This window comes from Gavialis gangeticus, unplaced genomic scaffold, assembly GCF_001723915.1.
Source record: "Gavialis gangeticus isolate Ggan-Ray unplaced genomic scaffold, GavGan_comp1, whole genome shotgun sequence".
In the NCBI taxonomy this organism is placed as follows: Eukaryota; Metazoa; Chordata; order Crocodylia; family Gavialidae; genus Gavialis; species Gavialis gangeticus.
The window spans coordinates 15,768,643-15,780,086 of record NW_017729015.1 but is presented as its reverse complement, the minus strand read 5'-3'; the positions used below and the strand labels follow the sequence as shown (position 1 = coordinate 15,780,086).

The following is an 11,444-nucleotide window of genomic DNA, read 5'->3' as shown; positions in this document are numbered from 1 at the left end:
TGTTTAAACACCAACAGCCCCCTCTGCTCATGCTGGTAGTGCTGGGAGCTTCTTTGGATCAATACAGCAGCCCAAGCCCTGTTTACCTGTTCTAGCTTTACATTTAGGTCTCTTCTTGGATGAGGGATCACAATTTATACCATCCTCCATAGGTCTATGCTACCCTGTCCAAACTGGCATATCCTGGGCATCACTGAGGCCTACTCTCTCTCTGCTTCTCCAATCAAGACTGTAATTCTTCTTACTCTCTGTTTAAAAACCAAGACCTGCAAGTCCCTAAACTGCCCTGGCTTTTGTCTGTTGTACCATCAGATTTAAACACTTCACCATCTGTGCACTGTCAGTGAAACGATCTACTGCGATATATTCATGGTCTGTGGTACTCTACCATGTATGAGCCTCCAGCTGTTGCCTTATCCTCCCAACACTGCCTGAGAAGTGGGAACAAATGGGGAAGGGGGAAACAGGGAGATTAAGTGATTCCCCCGAGATCGCCAAGATTTTCAGTGTCAGAGCTGGGAAATGAATTGAGATGTCCAGAGGGTTAAGCAGGGACCTTGGTCACAGCCCTCCACTTGGTGCAGGGAGGAAACGTCCCAGACACAGCCACAAAGGAGACAGCAAATGTTCACAAGGAGCTGCAGAACAAAACCCCGGCTTCACTATGCGTACAACTTCACCATTCGTTTGTATAGGTTCACAGTTCCATAGGAAGCCCTGGAAACATGAGGGGATAGGGGAGACTCCTGCTCACCTGCTTCAAGGCCTGCTCCAGCCGGGTTTGTTTCAACACAGACAGCTTGCACACTGTGTCCCAGCGATTGCTCAGCTCCTGCAGCTGCACCTTCACCCAAGTGGTGTCATCCCGGCTGTTCTCAATGAGCTCCCGCCCCGAGCGCTTGAGCACCTGGACGGTGCCTGTGCGCTTCCCCAATTCCTTCTGGAAAACCTGCCAAAGAAAGAGAGAACAGTCCAAGCACAGCTCCCCCTGCTGAGGAGTTGACTCATGAGTCTAGAAGGAAGGAACAGCACAGATCTGGAAAGAGTTCAAGCCCGATAACAAGCGGTTTAAACAGCTGAATCAGTGGTTTGCTTTCTGGAATGAAATCCTATTTAAAATGCCTCGATTCTTGCTTTGTCCCTTTATTTTCCTTGAAAGAGAGCTGGTCACACAAAGCGCAGCAGCTTTCATAAACCCTGGCTGGGCATGTTTCAGGTCCACTCTCACTCAGATGACGCAGGCAGCAGGCTATGTGATCCCACAGGCAGCCTGAGCAACACAACACACCGAACTGAGAACACCCGCACTTGCTTTACAATGTGCACACAGGAAGAGAAAGTGGGCCTGGAGACGCAGGTTACTCCCTTCTGGTTTTTTAGAGCAGAATGGGAACTTTTACGTTCCAAATAGGTAACCTCCAAAGGCTGGTAAGAGCAGCCCTGGTTCCACCTCTGACACGAAAGATGGCAAGTCTTATAACCCAGCCTGAGCCCACCTCCGGGACTTGACAAGACCTGACCCAAAGGCAAAAGTGCCAACTTGAAACACAGTGATGAATACAGCCAAAGCAATGCCAGGAGAAGGATACCAACTTGAGCAGTTTGTCAATGACAGAACCCCCCAAGGTTCCTGGCAGACATCACACTTAAGATGTGATTAACCAGTTAATAATGTCCTAAGTAGTAACCTGGCCACACATTCATACAATGAATGGTGCAACAGAGCAGGGAATAAGCCACAAAATGATGACTCACAATATGTGTCGTATTTTGAGGCAGGTTCCTGTCACACTGGAAATCAAAGGTGTGGCCAGTGAGCTCCCAGAACTGGAAGACCTGACTCAGCTGATCAATGTATGGCAGGAGGCACAATTGTTGAGACTGGACTCTGCTGCGCCTTTAACTGAACATTTGTTAGAGGCCCAAGTGAGGACTCTCTGATAAAATCCAAGGCCAAACACAACCAATCCCTACCTAACAGCATGGTCTTCCAAACTGGTCTCCCAGGCATTTACTTAGGTACACTACGGCCAAAGCTGCATATGTAAGACATGAACCTTTGTAGCACACACTGGACTGAGATACTAGTATAAGCCTTGCAGTTATCTGTGGGGGAACAAGAGCTCTGAAGAACAGCTGGTAATTTTCATTCCTACCTTATGGGCATCCATCAAATTCATGACCAGATCCAGATCGCCATGGACGGGCTGATCCTCAGCCAATTGTGGCTCCACTTTATAAAGCCAGTCGACCAAGGCCTGCAGTGCATCCATGAACTGGCCAGAGAAGAGCAGAGCTTCTTCCAGCTTGTGCTGCCTGAAGAGAAAGCAGCAAAGCACATGTGAACTCTATGTCAGAAACATCAATGCGGCTAGTATCTGAATTAGGAAAATATCCTTCTGTTCACCCCTCTTCCCAATGCTCTGCTTCTATCATCTCCTATTGATAGCACACTGTAGACAATCAGCTGCCACAGGACTAGCCCCTCTCTTCTCTCATTTCTATAACGGTATTGTGTAGCTAAAGTTGCCTGCAGAAACGATGGCGAGGGATGTTCTTTTGAGACGCACCTTTCCACAGACTTGCCACACACAGTATCCCACTTGTCGCGAACCTCTCCCAGCAAGTTGTCCAGTTTTTGAGTGTCATCTGGCAACAGGGCCTTTTCTTTGAGGGCTCTCCCAGTCCGGATCGTGGTGTCATAAACAGGCTGCTTTCCACCGAGTGTCTTCTGGAATTCCTGAGCATACAAAGAGAGAAGGGAAGGGAGGAAACATCTTTAGAAAACCTTCAGGCATGGGATGAACGGCCCTCTTGCACAGCTCTCTACCCGAGATGTGATTGTAGGATCTTCTGTTTTGTCATAGGGTGCTTTGTTGCCTCAGGGCACTTCCATTTCATCTCCAGCGACTCCCACCCTCTCCAGCTATAAGGCACCGTTTCATTCCAGCTGCAATTCGAACAACCTACCTTGTGCTTGGAGAGCTGCAACTTGATTTTGTCTGGATCATTGGAAATCTCCAGCTCAGAATCCAGGCGATTCTCAGCATCTTCCAGCCAATCAATAAGCTTTTTCCATGCTTCATGGAACTGCAGTGACAGGAGAGGAGAGAGCAGTGAGAACTCAGCATCCCTGTTCTTCTCCATATCTCCCACAGACTCACCCTGCATGCTGGAGGAGACTGGGTCCATGACACCCATTTCTAGGCATCTCACCTGTTTGGCCCGTTTTCTAGCATCGTCCAGTGCTCGGCCCCTCTCTACAGAACGCTGGACGACCTTCTCCCAGCGAGACTGGACGCTGACCAGTAGGTTCTTTATCAAAACCACATCTTGCTTCTGACTGAGGAATTTCAGCTGGTTCCCTGTTTGATCTAGCTCGATGATCTGGTCCCGATGAGCATTCACTTCATTGGCAAAAACCTGGAAGAGTGGAGGTTCCCATTTCAAGGGGGGGTGGGAAAAACTTGGAAATGTCTCCTAGCATCTTACATCCAAGAATGACCTGAGCACAGTTCAGGCTTTTAGAAGTTTCCAAAGCTCCTGAATATCAAGGTTACCTTGTGTTCATCTATCTGGGACAGCACCGTGTTGAGGATAAGGCTGGGTGAAGGGGCGATGTTTAAACTCTGCTCTGCCAGGGTGAGCCAGTTGATGAAGTCCTGAAGGGAATTCTGGAACTCTGTTGCCATGTTGAGTGCTTCTTCCAGCTTTGACTGCATGTTAATAAGGGGGGAAGAAAAAATAAAAAAAAGCAGAGCGACAAAGTTCACAATCTGAGGCTTTGCAGACAAAGACATGCATTGTATCCTTGATGAAATGAACCCTCTAATGGGAACCTCATCAGTTCAACCAGGGAACATGACTTGTTTGCAAAAAAGAGGAGATTTCAATGCAAGTGGCTGTTTCCCAATCAGTTACTTCGGAAACAAGCAGACAAGAATTGTACACAAAAGAGGAGGCAGCTCCATAATCAACACACAAGCGGTAGTGTCACCGCTAGGGCTTCCTGGGAAACAGATCTCTGTGTGAACAATGGTTCAGGCAGTGGAAAGGAGATGACATTTCAAGGACAGCTGCAGTGCCAGCAACTGAACCTGTGCAGAGGCCACAGCCTTTCTCATTTTATTTTAGTGCTGATTAACATGCCGCTACGGCAGTCGGGTCAGCAGGGAATTTGGCTCACTGTCTCTTGAGAAGGAGAAAGGCACCTTTGCCTTTCAGAACTGGGTGATGTTCTCATATCTTTTAATTGTCCTAGTGATTTCTTTCCCTCCCTCTTTGTCTCCGTCTCTACCTCAGTCCTCTTTGGTTTTACTTTCATTTGCAGGAACACCATTTAACCTGATCTTGTAACTGTCTATACAAATGTTGCTTTGGTTTCAAGCATCCACCAAATTATCTCGTTTGGAAAGAATGCTGAGTATATACAAGTGCAGAGCAAACTGATCTCATGGGTTGGATCAGAAAAATAACCCCAGGTCCCTGACGCACAGCTGACTCTGCCTACTGCAAGAGACCCACGTTCTTTCCTCAGCAGTGAGGAGCCTGGCTTGCAAATAAACTCCTTGATAGTGGAAGTGGATCACATCTGATTGCAAACCATTACCTTCCTCTCCTCCATCTTAGTGCTGACCAAGCACCACTTCTGTTCCAGCAGCGCTATGCTTTGCTCTGTCTTGGAGCCAGAGCCAGAGTCATCACGATTCAGCAAGATCAGTCGCCCCTTGGCCAACAGCTGAGTGTACACCTCTTCCTTGGCTTTCAGTTGGGCATACAGCTCCTACCCCAAAATCAGCAGAGATACCATGTCAGGGGAATTAAAGTTGACTGGAACCCAGGATCACAGAAAAATTAGGTTTAGAACAGACAGCAAAGTGACGCTGATGCAATTATCACAATGCTTCCGAAAGACACACATTTATCACTGAGATACCAGCCTCCATTTGCAAACTCAGGGCTACTCTGTGACCTTGGAAGGAATGAAAGATGAAAGAAAGGCTTGTCCCACTCCCCATCAGGCAACACCACCTAACAAGGACCTAACGTTAACCTTTGTGAATCAGGGACATTTAAAATCTTTACTGAGATGTTACCATGTGGGCACTGAGTTGTTCACGGGCAGTTTCAGGCAGGCCTCCTGTGGGCTTTGATGCAGACAGCTGGCTTTCCATTCTTGTTAGCCACAGGAGGAAGTCTTCAATCTCACCATGGAAACCCTGGGCCTGTTAGAGAACACAATCAGAAATGGATCAGATGACACCCTCAGCCATTGATTAGGCTTTTAACCTGGATGAAGAGGCAGAGAAGAATTCATTAAGATATTAAAAAAAATGAGGGTGCGTGCTTTGTCTTCGTAACAATACAATCATCTCAGCAAATTCACGAACACAGTTGATGTTCCAAAGACAGACGGCTGCTCCTAGACAGAGCTTCCCCACAAAACTGTACCTCTGGCTTGGAAAGATAAAGTAACACGTCTTAAAAAGATGAGTGTCACTCTATGTAGCCTTGCCTTCCTGCTAAAAAAGGAGCATTTTTTACCTCGGGTAACTAATGTGCAGAGACAGTTTGGAGGTAACACACAACACAGACAAGGCACTTTAAGGTTTTGAGATGAGGTAAGCTAAGCCATGCTAGCATTACAGCTTCCCAACCTGGTACCTGGACATTTGGCAGATTTAAACCCTGATGTGCTTGGAACTCACTGCATTATGATGCCAGGACAGTTCACGAATGGCGTTTATACCCATTTTAAACGTGTGCGTGTTTGTATGCACATGTACCAACACACACATATACAAATACTAGTCTTCAGAACAAGGTCTCTCTCTCACATCTGCTCTTTACTCTGGAAAGAGAGACCCCAAGCAGAAGCAGACCCTCTGTCCCACAAGCTTGAAAGTTTCTGTCTCCAGAACGTGGCGTACCTGCTGGAGCGTCGACTGCAGCTGCTGCTCCCTCTCCTCTGTTTTCTGCAGCACCGACTCCCAGCACGAGTTCAGTTTCTCCAGGCGGTTCCTCAGGGCGCTCGCATCATCCCCTGCACTGGATTCCAGCAGCTCATTGCCAGCTTTGTTCACTGTCTCTACCGTTGCCTGGTGGGCCAGCACATCATTCTTCAGCACCTAGTCAAGGCATTTGGGGGTAACATTAGGCACTCAGTTGTTCTGTTAAGTCCAGCTCCCATCCTTCACTATCTGGTAAGACAGAAGGAAGTACTTACATGGTTCCTACAGGATCAGAAGGAAGTACTTACATGGTGTTTTGCAAGCTCCACTTCAATGACTTTTGGGTCACCACTGATCGGTCTCTGTGCATCTAACAGCTCTTCGGTGTGGGTCAGCCAGGCCATCAGCTCTGCTAAGGCATGTTGGAACTGACCAAGCGCTAGTAAAGCTGCCTCTAACTTGTGCTGTTCCAAGATAGCAACGAGAATGCCAATCAAGATGGTGGCAGAGGAGGAGGCTATACCAGCCAACTTCAGCCCTCAAGTGTTTGGGAGCCCCCACCTTCACCTTACCTGTCTGTGGGCAATCTTTTCACCCAAGTTCTCCCAGAGATGTTTCAGCTCTGTCAGAGGCTCCTTTATGATGTCTCGGTCTGTCTCATCTGTCGCTTTTTTTAGCATCAGCTCGCCCTGGTGATTAAGCTTCTCCATCTCAATCTGTTGCTGGTAAACCTCCAATTTAAACTCCTGTCAAAGAGAAGGGGGGGAATGAATACCCAGCTGCTGGAAGCTGGGCTTTGCCACCTGAGAGCAGCAATGGAGAATGGGGTCTTACTGCAGGCGTACCTTCATCTCATTCATCTGCTCCTTCACGGTGTTGAGGTCAGTGCCAACAGGAGGCATGTTGCACAGCTTAATCACGGCATTATCCAGCCAGTCAAACATTGCCTGAAATGAGGAAAAACCAAACCTAATCAGCATCAGGGCAGGGAAAAGCAAAGCTCCACATGCTGCCAGAAGAACAGGGCGGGTGACAAACAACAGACTTCTTTCTCAGAGTAAAACGGCTGACGATGCATATACTTGGCCACTGCACTGCTCAGTGAGCTCATGTCATCTTTCCCACCCAACAGAAGACACTGCCTGGGCTCAGGTACATTGTGCTGTTTTCTCTTCGGAAGCGTGTAACCCTTTAGGAGGGTGGATGCCGGCCAAGTCTCTGCTGCAGACAAAGCAGTGGCAGAAATGCTGAAACCATATATTTCTATTCCTTTCAGCTAGTCATTGCGCACAGGGTCGGACATACACAGGAAGCTCTTCGGGGGCAAGATCATCTTTTTGTACAGCACCTAGCAAAATAAGAGGCCAGCCCAAGCCTGGGGCCTTCTCAGCACTACCTAAAGATATGCCTCTTACCTGCAGATTATCCTGGTATTGCACAGCAGACTGCATGGCCTCCTCCAGCTTCTCCAGCCTCTCCTTCCAGGTCTTGTTTAGGTTTTCCCATGCATTGTTCATCTAGAAGACAAGGGATTATTCCCAAATCCATTAGGCTATTCAGTTGGAATCCATGCTACTTTTCACAGGACTTCCAGCTAAAGGGGGGTGGAAACAGGACTGTTGTTGCCTCCTACCTCATCAATGCTTTTCTTCACTTCCGGCTTCTCAGTTTCGCCACAGGCAAAAATTAGATCAGCTCCAAGGATCCGAATAAACTCCAGCTCTTCATGCAAGCCATCCGTTTCCTCTTTGATTGTCTGCAGGCAGGCACAATGAACAAAGAGAGAGAGGCTTAAATGCTATTTCATGGGAAAATCGCACACAGCAGTGCAGAAGTAAGCAGATTCCTTTCCCCCTCACTAATGCTTTTCAATCTGGTTGAAGGCAGAGACCCTTGCAGCCTTCTATGCATCATGTGTGCACCACGCTAAGCAACAAATTGGCATTTTCATCAGCTGCTGGTGTAACTGTTCAGCCTCCATTGCTTCCACCATGCATATGGGAATGACAAGGTAAAAAAAATAAAGCACCTAATTTGGCTGAATTCAAGAGGGGGCGAAACTCTTCGCAAGTCTGATTGCTTTTGCTGTATTATATAAAAGGAGGAATGAAATGGGTTTAAAGCAGTGATTCTCAACCAGGGTGCCACAGAGCTCCAAGATCCTTTGAAGGAAGTGCTGAAGTGAGTGGCAGTTAGTGAGGTACAAAGAGATAAACAGATATGCACAAGTTCAGGCTTGACCCTGACTGGCCGGTCCCCCATTCCCCGTGCCTGTCCCCTCTGCAAGGAAGCAAGCACTGTAAATTAGTTTTTGAAATTGGGTGCCACTCAATGCACAAAAGGTGCGGAGGGTGCCTCAACTCCAAAGAGTTTGAGAACCACCTAGTTGAGAGAAAGCCAGTAGTGCTAAACCAAAGGCACAGAATGGAAACAACAAGTACATATACACTGGAGGACAAGGTGTAGGTGAAAACAAAGCACAAACAATAATCCCCCCTTCCCATCCCAAAAGTTACACTAAGATTAAGCATGCAGACAGCCCAAATGGATTCTATCACGTGATCTGAAATAACTAAATAGCAACACTCCTCTCCAGGTTCATGCAGTTCCTTAGTCATCTTCAGTCTAAGTAGAATGGAAATGTGCCACATGCTCTAGCCAGCTGTCCAGTGTCTCCAATCCAGGAAGGGAGCGGAGACCAGCTCGTTTCAACCATGATGGAGAGCAGGGGTCAAGTACAGCTCTGACTATTTACCAGAGAAGCATTTTCCAATGATTTTAGCCCTGTTCCAGGATTGGGTATTTTCTTTTGTTAAAAGCATGAACTCTTGCACTGCTCTTATCCTGTTTCTCCCATTATTTTTGTGTAATGGGGTTTGTAGCCACGCCGAGGGTCCACATTGCTCTGCCATAACAATGTCTGGTTGCAAGCACAACGTGGTCACAAACCACATGCTCCTCACCTCTGCTGCCTCCACCTGCTGCTTGATGATGGATGGATCAATGCCTGGGCTCTCCAGGTCATGCACAATGTCCTGTGTGTCTTTGATGGTTGTCAGGAGGGCTGCCATGTCATACCAAAACTTCTCTGCGAGTTCCAAGACATCAAGGAACTTTATTTCACGTTCCTCTGCTCGAGCTTTGATGTCTTCCCAGAAAAACACCATCTGATCCAATTTATCTTGGATTACTGAGGGGAAAACAAACCACAGTGAGTAAGGACTCCTTATTGCAATCCTGTTGTGAGCAAGAAAACCCGATTACTAACCAAAGTATTTGCATACAAATGCTTCACAGCTAGAAACATCTGACAGAACATTCGAGCAAGAGTTCAAGACGGCCAAGACTATGAGAATATTCATTCACAAAGAAGCCAGAAGATATGAAAAGCACCGAGATACTGGAACAAAACCTTTATATATCCACAGAACAGCTCTACCACGGGCAACTTTAGGACAAAGTTGGCCATACGCTCCCTCCAATCAAATTCTGCCCTCCCTCCTTCTAGCGTGAAATCTCTGCACTCAGATAGCTTGTGGGCTTGCCAGCAAAGGTGCCAATTACTGTCAGTTGGGTTTCTGCGATGGGGACATTTTGCCCCCTTGAATTAGGGATGGAGCTGATATCAACATCTGGCATCGCACTCGCCACCAAGAGCTATCACACAGGAACAGCTTGTGGTTACCATTGAAATGGGCTGGGTTTGAACCTATTCCTGAGCCATCAAAGGCTCCTCTCAATACCATTCCCCCCAGCAATCAAAATAAACCAGGGCAGCCTACAGGTATAACACACACCACCTTTGCCATAACAGCTACTGTATTTAATTGCATAGCATGTGCAACTTTTCCCCAAAAATCAGCTCCCCAAAATTAGGGTGCATGTCTCAAATGGAGAAGATAATTTTCTGACTGGAATAGAAGCACTCTGCTTTGATTCCTGCTCACAGCAGCAGTGGCATTTCTATTTAGGCAGCTGAGGGAATCAATTGATGTAATGGTTCTTCATTCGTCAGGTGTTAATGATCATCTCACTTTCTAATGGTCTTGATGTTCCACTGATCAGGCTAACCTTTCTTCTGGCAATCTTGCTATCTTTTAGCTATGACTGGTCTCTCTTCTCCTATTTCACAGCCTTGCAAATGATTTTTAGCTCTTTTCAAAGTCACAGCTCCACCCATGGAGACCAGTCTTGGGAGGATGAATGAGCTGAATATCAGGTTCTATCCCTGCTCTATGTAGCCATAACTCTCAAAAAATGTTTTCTTTTGCCTTGCCAAAAACAAGATGCACATCATATTTAGGGGGTGTGGTAGGCAGGGAAATACGGCATATGGAAAAAAAATGCAAAAACCAAGCATGCCTGAGATGGCTAAGCCATACCTTTTGCTGCAAGGTCCTTGTCTGCTCCCTGCGACCGTGCAATCAGCTCCTCCCCACGGCGTTTCAGTGCCTCAAAGGATGGCTGCAGCTTCTCCAGCTCCATTGTGGCATTTTTGTTGTCGCTGATGCACTCCCGGATTTTATCGACTTCTGCAGGGATTAACGGCGGCACACGCAGCCGAGAGGAGAGGTTCTCCAGCGTCTCCAGCATTGGCTCGATCTTATCATGGAACTGGAGAGAGGCATGTCCATTAGGCAGGTCAGATAAGATTGATTAAGCAGGACTGCATTATTCCCACTAAGCACAGCATGCCCTGAACATTACACTCAGCATTATCTGGTTAGAGAGAAATATCGCTCCCTGTAATACCAGTTCCACCTGCAGCTTCCAATTTGATTCCTGGCACTGGTTTTATTTGTCACTGGCAGCTATATGCTGAGTTAGACGAGATTGCAGCTAGATCAACGTACAGAATAGACTAACAAAGCCATGAACCAAACACAGCAGCAATTTGTTGTTATTCCGCAAACCACCCAATTCCAGCATACCTGGCACCCCTCAATTAGGAGATGTGCATCAGGACCGAATCACACCAGATCCAATACGCGTGCAAACACGCAGGTGGAAATGTGTGTGCGTGCGTTTGGTGCAGACCACAGCCCAGTGCAATTGTAGCCTAGGAGCCATCCCAACACAACTGCAGCAAGATGGTAGAAAGCGTAGACGCATGCAAATGGGAAAGACAATGGGGTGCTACAAGTGCTAGGCCTTCAGCTAAGCAAAAGCAGATGCCTGGGCTTAATGGGAAAGGAAGGAGGCTTGGCCACCGGTTAACTTTAGCATTACAGGTAATCTAGGAAGAGCTGCATGTCAGAATGAAAGGAGGAGCATAAGGAGAAGTTAGTATTCTAACTTGCTGTGTGGGCCAGGGGACTGGCTCTGTGATTTCCTCAGCTAGTCATTATGAGAGAGGGAACAAGAAGAAGAAAAGGGGTTCTAGCGTAATAAGCATGGGCCAACCAATCCAGCTCAGCTAGGGTGGCAAGTTCTATGCGTGAGCGTAGACCCCTTTTACAGTAAAACCCTCTTTGTACAGAACATGTTCATTCT

General features: G+C 47.3%; 1 protein-coding gene across 18 annotated transcripts in view; it reads right to left on the bottom strand.

The window, feature by feature from the left end:
* MACF1 (microtubule-actin crosslinking factor 1) overlaps positions 1-11,444 on the bottom strand; it is a 225,550-nt gene that overhangs the window by 35,396 nt on the left and 178,710 nt on the right. For all 18 annotated transcript variants that reach the window (XM_019512344.1, XM_019512340.1, XM_019512348.1 and 15 more), the window contains 16 exons: positions 10,334-10,565; positions 8,915-9,141; positions 7,585-7,707; positions 7,367-7,468; positions 6,797-6,898; positions 6,524-6,697; positions 6,260-6,415; positions 5,931-6,128; positions 5,097-5,225; positions 4,610-4,783; positions 3,561-3,716; positions 3,217-3,423; positions 2,971-3,090; positions 2,571-2,740; positions 2,157-2,316; positions 755-949 (listed from right to left, as the gene is read on the bottom strand). In XM_019512344.1, the coding sequence (XP_019367889.1) occupies positions 755-949; positions 2,157-2,316; positions 2,571-2,740; positions 2,971-3,090; positions 3,217-3,423; positions 3,561-3,716; positions 4,610-4,783; positions 5,097-5,225; positions 5,931-6,128; positions 6,260-6,415; positions 6,524-6,697; positions 6,797-6,898; positions 7,367-7,468; positions 7,585-7,707; positions 8,915-9,141; positions 10,334-10,565 (2,625 nt within the window). The remainder of the gene's footprint in view (positions 1-754; positions 950-2,156; positions 2,317-2,570; positions 2,741-2,970; positions 3,091-3,216; positions 3,424-3,560; positions 3,717-4,609; positions 4,784-5,096; positions 5,226-5,930; positions 6,129-6,259; positions 6,416-6,523; positions 6,698-6,796; positions 6,899-7,366; positions 7,469-7,584; positions 7,708-8,914; positions 9,142-10,333; positions 10,566-11,444) is intronic.